The sequence below is a fragment of the Capricornis sumatraensis genome, chromosome 22, assembly GCF_032405125.1.
Source record: "Capricornis sumatraensis isolate serow.1 chromosome 22, serow.2, whole genome shotgun sequence".
NCBI classification, from domain to species: domain Eukaryota; kingdom Metazoa; phylum Chordata; class Mammalia; order Artiodactyla; family Bovidae; genus Capricornis; species Capricornis sumatraensis.
In genome coordinates, this window is record NC_091090.1 from 15,650,539 (window position 1) to 15,669,869 (window position 19,331).

At 52.6% G+C, this 19,331-nt stretch overlaps 1 protein-coding gene across 2 annotated transcripts in view; it reads right to left on the reverse strand.

Moving 5' to 3' along the window:
- The window catches only part of CPNE5 (copine 5), a 99,442-nt gene extending 80,698 nt beyond the window's left edge, over positions 1–18,744 (reverse strand). For both annotated transcript variants that reach the window (XM_068994252.1, XM_068994251.1), the window contains exons 1-3: positions 18,650–18,744; positions 3,207–3,247; positions 1,425–1,471 (exon numbers count right to left, since the gene is read on the reverse strand). In XM_068994252.1, the coding sequence (XP_068850353.1) occupies positions 1,425–1,471; positions 3,207–3,247; positions 18,650–18,744 (183 nt within the window). The remainder of the gene's footprint in view (positions 1–1,424; positions 1,472–3,206; positions 3,248–18,649) is intronic.
- Positions 18,745–19,331: the final 587 nt, after the last annotated feature.

Sequence of the window (19,331 nt, forward strand, 5' to 3'; positions counted from 1 at the left end):
ACAAGGAAGGTCAAAGGAAGGCCCGAGGACCAGAGTGAAGACTTCAGTAGAACAGACAGCACTCCTGGCTAAGCCCAATTTGCATAGGGCAGGCCCGGGGGGAGGGAAAGCATATAGGAGGAGGAGCCAAAGAGCTTTCTCCCTCTCTCTCCCGCGTGCGTGGCGTGCGCTCTTTCTCTCTTTCTCTCTCCCTCTCTCTCTCTCTCTCCCTCCCCTGTGCGCTCCTCCACTCTCTTCTCTTCGAGTCTTTGGGTCGGCATGCCCTCACGCTTCGAGGATGGATTCTCCTGCCATCTTCTAAATAAAACAGAGCTGTAACACTGATTTGCCTGAGAGCTACAACACGGTTTGTCCAAGACCCGAGAGCTGTGACGCGCGGAGGGCTTTAATGTCTGTCGCTCCGAATCTTTGTTGTGACGAGACGGAACCAAGGAGCATACACCCGCGTGACATACAAAGAACCGAGGAACATATACTCGCCTGACAGTTGAAATGGTAGAGTGGGTAGCCAAGGGAAGGCCTTGATGGGGTGATGTCTGAGTCAAGATTTGAGGGAATTGTGGAGGGGCCACATGAACGTCTGGGAAAAGAGCATCTCGAGAGAAGGAACAGCAAGTGCAAAGACCCTGAGGCAGGAGGAGGCAGGCATGGCTGGAGTGGAGGGATGGAGGGGATGGGCAGCAGGGGATGGGTCAGACAGCTCAAGGAAGTCAGACCCCATGGGGCTTGGTGGGCCTCCACAGAGACGGCGGTTTTGCAAGAGCTGCTGGAGGGCTCCAACCAGAGGAGGGACAGGGTTTGTCTTGGGTTTTAATAGGATTCCTCTGGCTTCTGGGTGAGGAATAGACTAAAGGTATCTAGCACCCATCCTCTAAAGTCTCTATGATTCTTGACAGTAAGCCCTTCAAGTCTGCCCTCTTCCTTAGAGCCCCTGTCACCAGGAGGAAAAGACACTTGGACTCTGGTGGGACAATGGAATTGAAACAAGGCTGGAAACGTGCTCATCCTGAGTTATGGCAGAGCTTGGAAGTCAGACTAAGGAGTTGGGAGTTGATTCAAAGCAGAGGGGAGTCACCTAACTAAAGCCACGCTCACTCACATTAGTCAAAAACCCCAGGAAAGCCGCTGTGGCGGCGACTCAGTGGAGATGCTGTACCCATACCTCAGGCCACCACCCTGGTGGACCAGGGCTCCCTGTCTCCCGCCTCAACCGGGGCTCCCTGAGGACAGGAACTTTCTCACCACCTCCAGTCTCTTCTTGGATCAGCAGAGATAAGACTCTGCGTGTCTTACTAGCCTCGGGAGCTGAGATGCTGGAGTTGGTAATAAGTCACCAGGTGGGAGGACTCCAGAGTTAGATGAACAGACAGACAGACCATCAGGACAGGCTGGTGTTTCCAGGGTGGGAGCGGGGCTGCACCTACCTCCCGCCACTGCTTGTTCTCCATCCCTTGAGTATACATGACGCATACTGTGAGGAGAGGAGAGAAAAAAGGGTTAACGCTCCATGCCAAGAGGAAGACGTGCGCCCCAGATGGGGAGGGCTCGGGGGGGTCAAGCACCGCAGGACACTCCGTCTTGGTTAGCCTTGTTGGGTCTGGGTAGGGCCGAGGTCAGCTTGGAGTAGGGGGCTAGAATATGGGGGTCTGGGAGGAGGGTCAGGGCCACTCCTAGGCCAGAGCAAGTGTGAAGTGTGAGGCGGGTGGACAGGTGGGCCTGAAGGAGGACTGAGTGGCAGAGCTGTGGCAGGAGGGGGCATCTGAGACTTGCCTGTCCCTTTAGAGCCCAAGGCGGCCTCAGCCCTATTGTTACCATCAGCCCCACTTTCCTGATGGGGAAACTGAGGATCAGAGGAGGCCAGTGATCTGTCTGAGGTCATATACTTGGGGCAACACTGCTTAGAGCTAGAACCCTGGGCTCCAAAACCAGTGCTCATGCCCCTAGGCCACAGACCTTGCACTGGTTTCCCTGGGACTGAGACCTTCTGGCCCCAAACACCCCGAGCCCTCCCCACCCGCTTGGTTGTGTTGAGCTTTCGCATCCTCCCGCCCCACCAGTTCTCTTTCTGCAGACGGTGTCGGTGAAACATGAGACAGCCCTGATGTACAGGAACAGTGCCTCGTACATAGTAAGCACTCAGTCCTGGCTCCCATGTCGGCCACTGGAGTAGCCTTAATGCCATTGTTAACAAAGGAAACCATAAACAAAACAAAAAGGCAACCTGTGGGCTGGGAGAAAATATTTGCAAACAATGCGACCCAACAGGGCTTAATTTCCAAAATATACAAACAGCTCATGCAGCTCAATAACAAAACAAACAAGAAACCCAATCGAAAACTGAGCAGAAGATCTAGACAGACATTTCCCCACAGAAGACATACAGATGGCCAACAGGAATATGACGAGACGCTCGACACTGCTCATTATCAGAGAAATGCAAATCAAAACTACAGTGAGGTGTCGCCTCACACCAGTCAGAATGGACATCACAAAAAAGCCTGCAAGCACCAAGTGCTGGAGAAGTTGTGGAGAAAAGGGAACCTTCCCACACTGTTGGTAGGAATGTAAATTGGTGCAGCCACCGTGGAACACAGAATGGAGGTTTCTTAAAACACAAAAACAGAGTTGACGTAAGATCCTGCAATCCCACTCCTGGGAATATATCTGGAGAAAACTCTAATTTGAAAAGATACATGCACCCCGTACATGTACTACAGCACTATTTACAACAGCCAAGACATGGATACAACCTACATGTCCATGGGCAGGGGAATGGATAAAGAAGATGTGGTACAAATATTCAATGGACTATGACTCAGCCATAAAAAAGAATGAAATTTTGCCATTTGCAGCAACACAGAGATGGTCCTACTGACTGAAGTAAGCCAAACAGAGAAAGACGTATATCATATGATAACATGTATTGTGGAATCTAAAAAATTATACAAATGAATTTATACAAAACAGAAACAGACTTACAGACACAGAAGATAAATTTATGGTTACCAAAGGGGGAAGGTGGTGGGGAGGGATAAATTAGGAGTTTGGGATTACCACTATATATGAAATAGATGAGCAACAAGGTCTTACTGTAGAGCACAGGGAAGTATACTATCTTATAATAAAACATGGAAAAGAGCAAAATAAACCAAACACAGTGCAGTTGTTATTGTTGCTACTGTTACTACTGTCAGAGCAGGACTTACGTGGGTCTGACTTGGAGAACATGTCTTTGTCCAGAAGGTTCCTGAAAGATGGGGAGAGCGCAGGAGTTAGCACAGCCCCAGGATCCCAGGGAATTCAGGCTGTTACTGAGACCCAGAGGCAGCCTCAGGCTTGGCTTCAGGCAAACAGGAAGCAGGAGGCTCCTTCTGCATGGTTTCAGTTCAGTTCAGCTCAGTTCAGTTGCTCAGTCGTGTCCCGACTCTTTGCGACCCCATGAATTGCAGCACGCCAGGCCTCCTGTCCATCACCAACTCGCAGAGTGGTTTAGTAGGGCTCATTAGAGCTGGGTGGGCCCATGAGGTTGCTCAGCTCAGCCTTCCTAGGGTGCTTGGTGCTCCCTGCCTCTCACCCCCACCACCACGCACTCCTGTGGACCCTGGTACCCTAGCTTGCACAGCACCTCGCTCTTGGGCCAAATCCCAACTTGCCCAATGTTCTGAAAATCCTGTTCTAGAAATTCTCCTTTTACCACTTCTCTGTCTCTGAAAAAATAAAACAAAATCAAGCCATCAAAAACTTCTCCATTCACTGTTCCATTCTCCCAGGGCTCTACTTAGAGCCAGTGGACTCGACCATCTCCCCTGTGCCTGTGGATTAATTAATGACACCTCCCAGGAGATGCAGACTCATTTGAACAAGGTCCTTCGGTGATCAAGGCCAGAGCTCACACATGGCTCTGACAATCAGACTTGAAGTCACGCAGTAAGATGATGGACACAACAGGGGATTCCGTGATGCTCTCATTGCCAGGGTTCAGTCCCTGGTTGGGGAACAAAGCTTCTGCCAGCAACGTGGCATGCATGGTTCACAACAACAAAAAACCATGATGGACATGGAGTTTGGGGGCAGAGAGACAGGTGTGGATCCCACTCCCACCCTGCCTCTGTGCGATCCCAGCTCCCACTCACTGAGCCCCATGTGTGGCGCCCAGTGCTGGGCAAATATTAGCTCCCAGTCCTCTCAGGGTCCTGCAAGAGTCAGTGCTGGGGAGGCAGGATCCCAGCTAACAGGGGCAACTGGGCAAGGACGTGCCCTGCACGTCTGGCATCCCTCGCTGCACAGTGACCTGCGGCCGTCCTTGTGCAGGACACAATGTGGCCCGACGGAAACTTAGTCTCCGGCTGGGAAGTGATTCCACCTCTCTGGGCCGGTTTCCTCATCTGTACGGTAGAGAGGCTCAGCCTTCCCTCCTTCCTCAACCCTCAGAGTTCCCGTCCATACCCCTAGTTTCCTCCTGCTTCTCTTCCAAGGGCTTTCCCAGGTGGACAGGGCTGCAAATAACCAGGGAGTTGACACTCCCCGGGGCAGCCTTCAGCCAATGATGGGGAGGCGTTGGGGCATCAATGCCCAGTTTCCTCACTCCCCACCCCCCGGGGATCGCTCTGTGTCCCACACAGCCCCCCAGAGGGGCCCGCTGGGAGACCTGCTCCTTGAAGACCCTTGTTGACTCGGGCAAGGGCTTCATTGTTGAAGGGGCTTCCTGTGAGGCCCCCCCCACCCGCCCACCTGTTGGTGCTACTGACTCCTTCCTACCCTGCCCTAGAGTCCTGCTCTGCCCTTGCCAACCACCTCATCCATGTCCCACCTCCCTCTCAGATGTCCCTGGGGTCTTGTCATCCCCCTTCTCCACTCCCATGCCCCATTCCCCCCAACAGACCCCTTGCACCCTGTCCCCAGAGAGAAGAAACCACAGACACTGGGCTATGTGGCTTCCTGCCAGCCAACTCCCAGTATCAGGGCTGGATTATTGGTGATCAGATAACAGATAAACCTTCAGGATTATCCCTTCACCTTCTCCCTGAGGAGGAGGGGACTGAGGCCCAGGGAGGGACAGGGCGTGGCGAGCAGTGGTAGAGCCAGAGAGGTCTAGAAGGAGACCTTCCCCCAAGTCACCGACACTGAAGCCATCAGCAGAGACAGCCTGTCTGGACACCTCGACCCACAGCCAGCACCACCCCCCACTCTGAGGTGGGAGCCCGGGACAGACGGACAGGCGCAGCAGCCTCCTGGTGACAGCACGCAGCATGCTCTGCTGCCAAGGAGGCCCAGACTGTGCTGGTCCATCATTCCAGCTCTGGTTCCCAACAGACTCCCACCCTCTGCTCCAGTCTCTTCACTCAAGGGCCTCTCCCCGAAGGTAGCTACCCTGCTAGCTCTCCAGGACCCCAAAGGCACAGAATCCCTCTGCTGGCCCCCACTGGCCCTCTACCAGACCTGCTCCCAGCAGCGGCCACTTTGGAAACCATCTGATAAACCTCCCAGTCCTCTGCAGTGAGCATCAGCTGAAACGACACGGACAGGTGGCTCCGAAAAGCTAGGCAGCAGGAACCACAGGTAAGACACCACCTATTTTGGCTCAGAGGTTAACGCATCTGCCTCCAATGCGGGAGACAAGGGTTCGATCCCTGGGTTGGGAAGATCCCCTGGAGAAGGAAATGGCAACCCACTCCAGCACTCTTGCCTGGAGAATCCCATGGACAGAGGAGCCTGGTAGGCTACAGTCCACAGGGTTGCAAAGAGTCAGACACGACTGAGCGATTTCACTTTCTTTCCGCACTGAAGTGGGCTGATCTGTTCCCAGGTGGACCCCCCTCTCCTCAGTGTGCTAGGTTCAGGGCAGGAGCGTTGGTCTGGAATTATACAAAATGCCTAAATTCCAAAGATGACTCTGTGGCAGTGGAACCTGAGGTGTGGTGAGAAGCTGGAAAGTCATAAAGAAGATTGGGGGGTGGGGGAGTGGGGGGGACTCTTCTCAAACAAGTGCTGAGGTTTATCTTTGAATTCTATAATGAAGTTCTGTAATTACATAAAATCCTAGAATGTTCAAGCTAGAAGGGACCTCAGAGGTCACCTTTTCTAATTTCTTTATAAATCAGGAATGTGAGACTTGGAGAGAAGGCAACTGACTTCTAGGTATCCTTCAAGTTTAGTTGGAACTCAGGTTCAGTCATGTCTAGGTGAGAGAGAGTGAAACTCTGGATTCCAGCTTGCTGCTGCTGCTGCTAAGTCGCTTCAGACTCTGTGCAACCCCACAGACGGCAGCCCACCAGGCTCCCCCATCCCTGGGATTCTCCAGGCAAGAACACTGGAGTGGGTTGCCATTCCTTCTCCAATGCATGAAAGTGAAAAGTGAAAGTGAAGTCACTCAGTCATGTCCAACTCTTCACGACCCCCCATGGACTGCAGCCTTCCAGGCTCCTCCGTCCATGGGATTTTCCAGGCAAGAGTACTGGAGTGGGGTGCCATCGCCTTCTCCAGGATTCCAGCCTAGATATGGGCATATATGTGTGTATGTGTGCGTGTGTGTGTGTGTGTGTGTGTGTGTACATGCACGTGAAAGAAAGAGAAAGTAACTGAGAGAAAGAAACACAGATACGGAGTTTTATCTTCCAAGAGAAGCAGATGGGGCCTGTCTGGGCGATGGGGATTCTCCTGGTGAGCGCACCCAGTTGGACTAAGAAATAGAACACAGCCACCTAGCTTTGGTGGCTCCCTGCCCAGTGACCTTGGACTCTCACTGAGACTTAGGGTCATCCTGGCCGTGGCCCTGAGGGTAATGCAAACCTGCTTCCCTCTGTTCTGTTGAGATTATCCTTACCCTCCTTCCAGAAGCATTCCTATTTGTTCTAAACTCTGCCTTCCCTGGATAGACAGTGACCGACAACTATTTCCTCAGAGCTTTCTCTGGCCTGTACTGTGCCATTCTCTGGCGTGTAGGACCCATGACCATACTCGGCACAACCTGGACTTCAAAATTAGGGTGCCTCTGTCTCCCACGCTCCAAAGGGTCGCAAAGAGTTGGACACGACTGAAGTCACTTAGCACACACACACACTGTCTCTCACATGGGGCAGCGACCCCAGCGCTGCTCCAGGCCAACCCAGCACTGGACCCAGAGTAGGGCCCTGGCAAATTGGGTGGATGAAGGAAAACCAAAAGGAATGGCCAGATGGGTGAGCGAGGCTCTTGTCTCCCCACAGGGTCATGCTCAGGGTCGGCCCCTGTATTTCCACTTAGCTGCAGAGCCTGATGGTTAAGTGTGTGGGCTGCAGTCATACGAGCTCAGTTCACATCCCCCCTCTGAACAAGTTACTTGCCTTCTTTGTGCCTCTGTTTCCCCATCTGTAAAATGGAGTTATAAATAGCTCCTCCTTTAGAACTGCTGTGAAGCCCTGGGACATAGTGAGGCTCATCAGACAGTTTAGTCATCATCGGCCGGTGCTGAGCACAGCAGTCACTCTCCTGGCGAGCGCTCAGGTTCACTTCATGACAAAGGAGAGACAGGAGGAGCGACACAAGCCATTTCTACACTGAGAGGTCCAGGAAGCCCATCCCATCACCTACATCCCCAGTTTCCCCCTGGGGCTGATGTACTGAGACCCCAAGGCTCAGGCATGGTGAGTGACTCGCCCACAGGCACAGGGGTAGTAAGAAGCCATGGGGTATAAACACCAGATCTTCTACCAGGAAGCAGGGCTCAAACTGCAAGGACACAAAGAGACCAGACCACAACTGCTTTTCTCCAGTCTTTGGCGAACTCAAAGAGACTTTCTTTCCAACAGGCAAAATACATTTTTTTTCCCCAAAAGCATAAAATACTTCAGCTGTCCAAGCTGCAACCTAAAGCTTGGCTTCTTTTGTTCCTTAAATCAAGGTCAGGGAGCCGAGGCCAATGCTCTTTCCCTCCCCGCTCTCCTCTCAGAATAATTTCTGAAACAGTTGCAGGAAGGATGACCATGCTCTGGGCGGTGAGGGGCGAAGACCCCAGCAAAGACAGAAAGGCCAAAATGAGAATTCCTGCCAAGTACTAAAGGACAGAGCCTGAGGGTGACACCCCAAGGAGGGGCTTGAAAGAGTCAGAATAGAAGGTGAGGCTCTGTAGTCAGAAAGAGGAAGAGACACAGGGAGTCTCTTCTGAGGAAAAGCAGCAATGCCGCCAGGAAGCTACAGTCTGACAGGGGGACACAGCCCTGCCCTCAGGAAGCCCCATCGGAGGGGAAACAGTCTTGCCTCAACCAGCCTGAATCTGAGGAAGCACAGCCCTCCCTCAGGCAGATCAGATCTGAGAGCAGACAGAGCCAGGTCCTCAGGGAGCCCCAGTCTGAGGGGAAACACAGCCCTGCCCTCAGGGAGCCCCAGTCTGAGGGGAGACACAGCCCCGCCTCAGGGAGCCCCAGTCTGAGGGGAGACACAGCCCTGCCCTCAGGGAGCCCCAGTCTGAGGGGAGACACAGCTCTGCCCTCAAACAGCCCTATTTGAGCAGAGACACAATCCTACCCGTAGGGAGCCCCAATCTGAGAGGAGACAGCCGTCCCTCAAGGAGCCTGAATTTGAGAGGAAACACAGCCTTGTCTAGGGGAGACCAAATCTCAGAGGATACTGAACCCTGCATCAGGGGCCCCAGTCTGAGAGGAGACAGAGCCCTGCCCTCAGGGAGCCCCAGTCTGAGGGGGTGGATACATTTCCTCTGAGCTAAATTGCTGGGTGAACTGATTATCACATCTTCAATCTTTAAACAAAGTCTATGGGTTTCCTAGGTGTCTCAGTGGTAAAGAATCAGCCTGCCAATGCAGGAGACCCAGGAGATATGGGTTCGATCCCTGGGTCAGGAAGATCTGCTGGAGGAGGAAATGGCAACCCACTCCAGTATTCTTGCTTGGAGAATCCCCACGGACAGAGGAGCCTGGCAGGCTATGGTCCATAGGGTCGCAAAGAGTCGGACACAACTGAGCGACTGAGCATGCATGCAAACAAAGCCCATACATGCTCCATGGATTTACTAGCAATGACTCTTGATACAGAATAAGGAAACACTCCAAGAGGACGTATCTCAGCTTTTCTTGACTATAGGTCCCTAATTGAGGTCCATGAACCCCTTTAAACTATTAGCAAAATGTGGCATATTGATCTGTATGTACGCATTCTTCTTTTGGAGAGTTTTTATCACATTCTTAAAGAGGTTCATGAGGTTCAAAAGGCCAAGGAAATATGGTTTAGTTTCTTTCCAACAGCCTCACTAAGCATCCCTGCAACCTCTGGCAAAAAGCTGGTGGTGATGAGCACATAACTTGCATCTTCAATGCTGGGTCCAGAACCCAGCCCTTCCCGTGTATCTAGGACATCACTTAGTCTGCCCGTGCCTCGGTATCCCCATCTGTAAAGCAGGAGTAATCATAGTCCCTCTCTCCTACAAGTTTTCTGAGAATTAATAGAGCTCATACATGCCACACAGAACAGTGTCTGGCGCACAGTCATCTGCAGTTCAGTGCCTGGCATACAATGTGATTGTTGCTCAGTTGCTCAGTCATGTCCGACTCTTCACAACCCCATGGACTGCAGCACATCAGGCTCCCCTAATCTTCACCATCTCCCAGAGTTTGCTCAAACTCCTGTCCATTGAGTCAGTGATGCCATCCAACCATCTCATCGTCTTTCATCCCCTTCTCCTCATGCCCTCAATCTTTCCCAGCATCAGGGTCTTTTCCAACGAGTTGGCTCTTTGCATCAGGTGGCCAAAGTATTGGAGCTTCAGCTGCAGCATCAGTCCTTCCAATGAATATTCAGGGTTGATTTCCTTTAGGATTGACTGGTTTGATCTTTTTGCAGTCCAAGGGACTCTCAAGAGTCTTCTCCAACACCACAATTTGAAAGCACCAATTCTTCAGTGTTCAGCCTTCTTTATGGTCCAGCTCTCACATCGACACATGACTACTGGAAAAACCATAGCTTTGACTACATGGACCTTTGTGGGCAAAGTGATGTCTGTGCTTTGTAATATGCTGGCACACAATAAGTGCTCACAAAAGCCCTGTGGAGGATAAGGTGTCTTGTAGGGATGCCCTGTGTTCTTCCCTCTCTGTTCCCTAAATGCTGGGCTTGATTAGGACTGTGAGCACCCACATGTCCCTGGCCCATCACTGCCCATCTTCTTCACTGAGGAGAGCAGACTGAGTCACTATCAGGGAGAAACAGGAATCCTAAAGAGGCTGGAGAGACCCCAGAGCTTGAGGGGCCTACTAGAAGCACCCTAACTCTCTATGGAACAATTCCACACCAAACATCTGGTCAACCCCCAGTAGGCAGTGGGTGTGAGAGAGCCACATTAACCATGGATATGTGTGCGTGCTTAGGCTTTCAGTCGTATCTGACTCTTTGCGACCCCATGAGCTGTAGCCTGCCAGGCTCCTCTGTCCATGGGGAGTCTCCAGACAAGAATACTGGCCCTCCTCCTGGGGGCCTTCCCAACCTAGAGATCAAACCCAGGTCTCTCACATTGCAGGCAGCTTCTTTACCATCTGAGCCACCAGGAAAGACCAAGAATACTGGAGTGGGTAGCCTATCCCTCTCCAGGGGATCTTTCCGATCCAGGTACCGAACCAGGGTCTTCTGCATTGCAGGCAGATTCTTTACCAGTTGAGCTACCAGGGAAGCCCAGTCATGGATATAATCTGCAGCAAATCCTTCGTTGGGTACTTAACCTATGACACCCTATTCACCCTACGTATCAATGCAGGGAGACAGACACTGTCTCCTTTTATAGGGAAGGTAGCTGGGGATGCGGTGCCAGTGTCCCCCAGCTTAGCTGGAGCACTGAGATTGAACTCTGAAGCTGGAGCCCACTCAGAGGTCCTATGGGGAGGCAGGGGTGCCTGTGTTACCAAAATCCAGCATCTCCCAAATCCCCACCCCAGCCAGCAGTGCCCCTCACATCCTCACTCCCTGATTTCCTGTCCCCTAGCTTCATCAGGGCTGCTCGCAAAGGAACAGCTGAAGAGAACTGGAGGGCTTTCCATCTCTCCCTGCTCTGCTCCCTGTCCTAACAGGCAGAAGTAATCTCAGGAAAGGCAAGGAGGGAGCTGGGGAGGAGAGGGACCTTGGCACCCAGCCCCTGGCACTCGCCCATCTCCCCTTTCAGATCCTGTTCCACACGCCCGTGCACCGTCTCCGTGCCAAGCAACCTCGCCAAGGTCTAAAAAGCAATTTTCACATGGCTTAAAGAGTTCTCCTTCCTGGAGCTATTTGCATTTTTGTTATTATTAATTATTGTAATAATTGTCCCTCCTAAGCTGCGTGACCGAGGAAAAGAGCCTGAGCTCTGCCTCAGATCCATTCAAACTAGAATCTCCACACTGCCACATGGTAATTCTATGACCCTGAACAAGCTACTTAACCTCAGTTTCCTCATCAGTGCACGCAGTCATATACCCGTCCGGTGAAGCTGTGAAGCCAATAGCTTACAACGGAAATATAGGCAGCACTTCCTTATGCCCCTTCCTGTCCCATTCATCAAATCTTAAAATTTCTCCTATTGGGAACTTCAGGTCTATGCAAGGCCAGCAGAGAAGACTGTGGGAAGACAGAGGGGATATTAGGGGACAGAGGCACCTTGAAATGTTTTGGAATCACTCTTAAGTCTTTTTGTCTTGACCAGTAAACTAGCAGAAAAAGACTTTGTCTAGAGTCCAGCCAAGCTATGCTTGGAAAATCAGTCCCCAGTCACTTAACACTGGCTGTCTACTAAGTGCAGGAAAATCTGCACAAACTCTAGGCCCCTTTTAGCCTCAGGGATCTCAGGGAACCTATGGGTCACTTGGAAAGCCTCCTCCTTGTGGCAGAGGCCATGGCTATCCAATCAACAAATATTCCTCACTTTCTTCCTAACAGAATCCACACTGGTTCAGGTATCTGATGCAGCTGCCCTGAAGTCAGAGAAAGAAGGCTCCTGTCCCTTGTTGCTGCTGACTGATTGTGTAACCCCAAAAATGTGTACACTGAAACATCACCCCTCAATGTGCTGGTATTTGGAGATGAGGTCTTAGGAAGTAATTAGTGTCGTTTGAGGTTATGAGGGTGGGTCCTTCATGATGGGCTTAGTGCCCTTATAAGAAGAGTTGGCGCTAGCTCTCACTTTCTCTTTCTGCCATGTGAGAATAGTGAGGAGGTGGCCATCTGAAGCCAGGAAGAGAGTCCTTACCAGAATATGACAACCTGATCTTGGATTTCTATCCTAGAAAACTGTGAGAGACAAATTTCTCTTGTTTAAGCCACCCAGTCTACGGTATTTTGTTATACCAGCCCAAACTGACTAATATACTGGTCTAGGGGTGGACATGAAACCTGGCTCTGGCCACTGAGATAGAAGGGAAAGTCTGCTGAGAAATTCTTGAGAAGGATTGTGCTTTCTAGATTAAAAAAGAACTTTTCAAAGAGAGGTCTTTGGCCCTATGTCTTGCTTCCTGTCTTTGGATGCTGTTGGGATGCCTAGAACAGAGGCAATTATTCTGTAACAACGAGGTCCACCTTTTGGATGATGACAAGATAGAAGGGCAGTTGGGTGCTTAGGCAAAGTGAGCAGACAAACCAGAACTGAGAAGACCTTCCTACGGATTCCTTGTGATTTAAGAAAAATAAATGTATTTTGGGTTTGATCCACTATCAGAATTCTTGTTACTTACAGCCAAAGCATTCCTAACCGAACCTGATTCCTCCGTGCCCCAAAGCTTGTTCCACCTATTCCCCTCACCTCCTCTCCACTCTCTCTTTCCAGTGGTAGGTCATCTCTAGCAATGGCCTTAAGTCTGAGCAGAAAGAACAAGGGGCTGGGAGAGGACAGATGATAACTGGCTACTTTATAGTCTGGATGCCGTGGAAGGCCAGCTGCCATTCTGTGACTCTCTCTGGCCTCTGCTCCCTAGGGATTCCTCTGGGTTTGCCGCTTAGAATCAAAGGCATCACTGGGCAAGAAGGCCTCTTTCATCTCTGGAGATAGAGTACCTACCTCTTGGTTGCATCTACCACAGTTGGAGCGCAGGCCCTACTGCAGTCCTCATCATTGGACACCCTAATCCTCAATGTGAAGAAGCTCTCAAGGTTCTGAAGTCTGAGGAAACTGGATTTGGATCCCTTTTTCTAAAACACACTAACCATACAGCCTTGGGCTGGTTCCTGAACCTGAGCCCTGATCTTCTAATCAGTGAAAAGGGAAAGTGCTACTATTTAGTTCACAGGGTGGTTGCAAGGTTACAAAAGGTGCAGTCATTGTGGTAGGCAGAAATTCAAGATGGTCCCCAAGATTCCCATGCCTGCTGTACAAGCCTGCACAATCCCTTCCCCTTGAGTGTGAGTGAGAATGTGATAGGATACTCACTCCTGTTACTTTAGATTAAGTTGCAGACTCTGGAGAGGTTTATCCCACTGGCTTTCAAGAAGCAGGCTGCCGTGCTGTGAGAGGCCCACGTGACTAGGACCTGAGAGTGGCCTATAGGAGCTAAGAGCCCCAGTCTGACAACCAAAAAGTACACAGGACTTTCATCTTATAGCTGCAAAGAATTAAACTCTGCCAACAACCTAAATGAGCTTGGCTTGGACCCCAAGCCTCAGATGAGATCATAGCCCCTGCACACACCTCGATTTCAGCCTGGGGAGACCCAGAGCAGAGAAGCCAGCTGTGCTATATCTGGGCTGCTGACCCTACAGAAACGTAAGATAATAAATGGCCATTGTTTAAAGCCCTAGGATTGTGGTGATTCGTTACACAGCAATTGAAAACTAATAAAAATCTGAGTTTGGACCAAATTGCTATTTGGGTAGGTTAAAAAGCAATTGAGTATAGGCAATGCATGTGGTTCAGCCTAATACAGATGTTAAGAGCCTAACATGTAGGAAGCACTCAATAAATCCCACCGTTATTATTCCCCTGGCTCCTCTAAATGGTATCTTGACATATTCAGTGGCTGGATATGTCTCTTTTCCCCAGTACTGGCTCTAACAGCTGCCACACTGCCCCCAGGCCCCCTCCTTCACCAAAACCACCCTCGCCCTGCCTGTCAGAAGACGGCGTTCTGAGCCCATTCACACCCCTTCTGAGAGGCTGAGGGCACCACTCTGGAGCTAGGCTGCCTCTCGAGCCCTAGGGCAGCAAAATGCCAGCCTGAACAGAGAGCAGAAAACAACATCTCTGGGGCAGAGGCAACGGCTGTCACCAGCTCCACGTCTGCTGCAGGGGTGTGGGCAGCCGCTTGAGAGACCCCAGCAGGGCTAAGCCACCGCCCACCATTGGGCTGTCCCTTCTTTGCCTCCCCTGTGGGTCTCAGGAACCCCACCGTGTAGAAGTGTGCATTGCTTCTGCCAGCAAGACCCCTGGGAAGTGCACAGGTTTCTGTTACATAAAAAATGCAAATTCCCCTTTCTAACCAACACGTTGGTCTGGATCCCTCTATCAGAAGAGGCATAGAGAAATAGTGGGGGCCTTGGGAACAGGGCACTGGACAGATGAGGTTTTTATGTTTTTGGTTTTTTTTTGACAGGTAAGGTTTGATTGGGTCTGCAGGGAGATTACTAAGTCAGGAAAGGTCTGAAACAGACCGTCAGAGGAGGGAGAAGCTCGTGGCTCACACTTTCTACGATGTCTGCTGGAATCCGGTTTCACAAACCATTATTCCCGAAACAACTTCTCAGAGTCTCTAAATGCACACCGTATGTCAAATATATGTCAATAAAGCTGGGAGTGGGGGAAATAGAACTTCCTAGAAGGATCAGATCTCCAAGACTCACACAAACCAGCTATAGAGACAGATTTTTATTTATTTTCAGGTGTCAAATAATAGGCACATAAATTACTATTCCTGAATTAATCCATTTAATCCTTCTACTGCGATAAGGATTATTACACTTCCTTTACAGATGAGGAAACCATGGCCCAAGTTAAGTACTTTACCCAGGATCACAGGGATTGAACCCAGGCAGACAGACTCCACAGACTCATGGTCTTAAACACTGAGCCAGACAACCAGAGCTTTAAAATCTTTGACCCTGAGTTTACCAAAGGAGGAGAAGGGAGCGACGGAGGATGAAATGGTTAGATGGCATCACCGACTTAATGGAAATGAGTTTGAGCAAGCTCCGAGAGATGGTGAAAGATGGGGAAGCCTGGCGTGCTGCAGTCCATGGGGTCACAAAGAGTCGGGCTCGAATGAGCAACTGAACAACAACGTTACCAAAATCGGTAAAAACAGTTATTTGCGAGTGGACAGTTAAGAGCCTGCCTGCAATGCAGGAGAACTGGGTTCAATCCCTGGGTCGGGAAGATCCCCTGGAGAAGAGAATGGCAACCCACTCCAGTATTCTTGCCTGGAGAATTCCACGGACAGAGGGGTCTGCTGGGCTACAGTCCATGGGGTCACAAAGAGTTGGACATGACTGAGTGATTAACAAAAACACACATACACAGACTGTAGATTAGCCCAGGAAATACCAACACGAAGAACCAGGGGCTGAAACATGTCCACCCCACAGTGTCATCTGCCTTCAGCAGAGGCTTGGGTGGGCATCCACTGTGGTCCTGTGCTGGGGCTCACATGTGTCCCTGTGCCAAGCAGCTTGGCTCAGCTAGCAGTGTTCTAGGATAGGCATGGTGCGGGGTCAGTTCCTCCCTCAGGGAACAGCAGAGACCTCTGAGGGCGGCAGGGGTGGCAGGGGCCTCCCTAAGAAGCAGAGAGGGAAGGGAACTGGCTCCCAGGACAGTTCCAGCTCCTTTGAAACACTGGCCCCCTCATCCTGAGATGCCTGCCCTGGAACTCAGTCCATCAGCACCTTTGCCTGCCCTACTATTCCCTGCCCCTGCCCACTATTCCCTGTCACTTAGAAGCTCAGGATAGGGGCATCCCATAGCCTCCTCCCCCAGGGCTCAGTCAATGCTGACCATGGAATGCAACAGAAGAGGCCAGGACTTCCAGTAATTGGTGGCCAGGGAGTATAGAATATGCTGGAGAAAGCCATTCTGTGCAGCTCTCCCTCCTCCCCCTCCTCCTCCTTTTCCTTTCTTCTCTCTCCCTCTCTCAATCTGTTCTAGAAACTGGATAGTTGGACTTGGTTGAGGCAAAGAGATGGATTGACGATTTCAAGCCCACCCACATTGTGTTCTTGCCTCCTCTCTGTTCCGGGTGACTCCTCCCTTCACCCCTTCCTACCAGAACCCCATTTTTCCCACCCTCTGGCTTCAGGGAGGGTGGGAGAGCAGGGCCTGGGTCATGCCCTCCCCAGCCTGATATCCTATGAAAGGGAATAAGCACCAAGGTTGATCCCAGAACCACACCCCCCAGGAACTCAACTGCATCCCTGGGTACCACCTAGGCCAAAGGTTTAAGTCTTTGGACACCTCTACTTTCAGAGAGTAAACAGGAGGGGCCAAGTGCTACTGCCTTATAGAATCAGTGTAGCTATTTATTGAGCACCTACTGTATGCGAAGCAAGTGGAAAGCAGCATGCTGGATGCTTCATGATCCTCTACTCCCATAAGTTAATTCCTCCAACAGGATTTATTGAGGATCTGCTACGTGCCAGCCACGCTTCCAAGCGCGTGAGCTACCTTGGCAAGTAAAGTTTCTCAATGAATATGGGACCTCCTAGGGCTGCAGGTGGTTTGCACTTGACAAATGGGAGAAATCAAGGCTAAAAGTTTGCCCCAGGTGGTGGAGCAGATTCCATCTTAAGGTGTCTGATCCAAAGCCATGGTGCCCTGTTGCCCTCTGCCTCCTCTCCCTGCCCTGGAAGTAAAGGGTTCGTGAATCTGAATCAGAGTGGGGGCTCCCACTTCCAAAAAGAAAAGAGAGAGAGAAAGAAAGAAAGAAAAACAAACCCAGTTCCTTTAGGGGAAGGGGAATGAAGTCTATACAACCGAGATGTTTTCAGAGGTTCTGGGCTCAGTATGTGAGAGACCCCCTGGGCCAGGCTGAGTGTTCAGGACTCAGTGGACACCTGAGGCAGTGATTTGGGATGGGTGTCCCATGGGTGAGAAGGATGGCCGGAAGTGGGGAGCATGAGGCCAGGCTTTTCAGGATGGGGTCGGGGACATAAACTGGTAGAGAGGAAGACCGGGTGAGATCTGATGGAGAAGGTGCCCTTCAGAGGCTCTGGGGTGAAAAGGACCCTGAGACAGCTCCGACAGGGGCTTGACTGAAGGCTGGGCTGGGAAGGCGCGGCAGGCCGTACGCCCACAGGGGAGGGAAGGGCGGGCTGGGGCAGCTGCAGATGGCTGAGGAAGTGAGACCCGAGCTAACTAACGGGCCATCAGGAATCTCCCAGCGGAGTAATGACAAGATGCAAATGGCCTTGGGAGATGATCCTGACAAAACTGTGTGTGGGACCGTGGGGCAGAAATGTGGGCGTTATCACAGGAGCCCCCAGAAGGGCCTTAACACGAGGGGATAGCAATGCTCCACTGCATCAGCTCTCACCCCTACCCCCCTAACCCCCACCCTTGCTCCCCGAAACCTTCCTCTTTCACACCCCTGCCCAGCTCCTCTGGTTCATCTACAGGCATCTCCTCAGGGCCACAACTTGGGAATACAAGGTTGGGGGGGGGGTGCCACGAAGGTGGGTTAAACGCCGACCAAAGAGAGGCCTAGAAGAGGATGGGGCAGGCGATTTGGGACAAGTGCACACCTGGGACCCCAGAGACGCTGTTGGTCACTCTGGGCAGGGGATTGGCATCTCCTGCAGAGGTGGGGTCTGCACCGACCAGTGCTCCTCACAGTCCCCGCAAGGCAGTGACCCTAGGCCAGCCGCAGGCTGACTGCACTAGGGGAGACAGCCCCCCCCAGCCCACCTGTGCCCCTCACTGCTTGGGACAGCCTTCCTCTCAGACGGAAGAACCTGGGGGAGACCCAGCTCCGATGTCCCCCCACCCCGCCAGTGACTCCCAAAGCCTGTGTGACCTGGATGAGGATTTAGGGGTGGGAGCCCACAAAAACGCTCCTCTCCCTCCCCTGCTGGACTCTAAACTTCCACACTCAGTGTCCTAGTCCTTTGGCTTAAGATTTTGTACCCCAGTTATTGGTTTTTTTTTTTAATGGTCTCACTTCGAGTTGTTATCAGTCATCCACAGCTCAGCATGAGTGAGCCAATCTGATCGTTTCCCAAAGAGTCTGTTTTGCTGTTGGAGGTGAAGAAAGGCTGTAGGATCCTGGGGTCTAGAAGGTGGGGGGAGGGAGGGAGGAGAGGGTGGGGGAGTTGGGGCGAAGGAGCAGGGAGAAGACAGGGAAGGAGGGCGCAGAAGGCAGAGGCTGGGCACGCCTGGGAGGGATGAGGCAAATCCCTCTCTTCTCCATTTGGGGAGGGGACGATCAGAAATAGACGGCGTGAAGCCCCTGCCGTGTTCGTTCACTACCTCCCTCTCCCCTCTCGGGCTCCCGGATCCCTACCCCCCGTGTCTTCTTATCTCCTCGCAACATCAGCCCGGCGTGCAAACTTTCCCGGATAAGACCCTGAGCCTGGCTTCCCATTCCGCCTTGGCCACCCGTGGCTGGGCATGGGCTCTTGCCCGACAGGCAGAGGGGCGAGCACGCTCTGGAAGGGGGTGCATGGAAGTAGACGCGGCTCCGGCTCCAGGGGCGGGGCGGGGGGACCCGGACAGAGGGCGGCTCACCTGCAGGACACGGTGATCTCCACCTTGGTGGCCGGGATGCTGCCCGCCAAGGAGTCGAACTCGCTCAGCGACGCCATGTCCTCGGGCTGTTCCATAGCCCACCGCGCCCCCCACCCCAAATTAGTCAATCCCTGCGCGATTCACGCCTCCTCCGGAGCAACGGAAACCCTGGGCTCTCCCCCTAACTCCCGAGCCGGGGCTGGGCGGCAAAGGGAGGAGAGAGGAGAGCGAAGAGGGGGCGTGGGAAGTGAGAGAGGGAAGGGGGCGGAGGGAGCGGGGGCCGAGGAGAGAGGAGGGGGTGCGGGTGACGCCACGAGGAGGCTGGGGACCCAGTGTTGAGGGGCAAAGCGCGCAGGGAGCTGGGGCGCAGCGGGGAGAGGCGGAGGGGCGCGAGGCGAGGGAGCCGGGAGGGACGCGCGGAGTGGTGGAGAGAGCACCAGGAAAGGGGCGGGGAGCTCGGGGTGGGGGCAGAAGGGGTGCAGGAGAGGGAGAGGGGGTGTGGGGGGTCGAGTGGAGCTCGGGCTGCGGGGGCGGCGGGACTCAGGCAGCGCGGAGCGAACCCGGAGCGCCGGAGCTGCGGCGCCACTCGCTGGGTCTCCGCGCGGGCGGCGGCGAGGCTGGGGACGCGGCTCCGAGCGCCACCTCCTCGGCTCGGGCTCTGGCTCCGGGGCGCCCGGGCTGC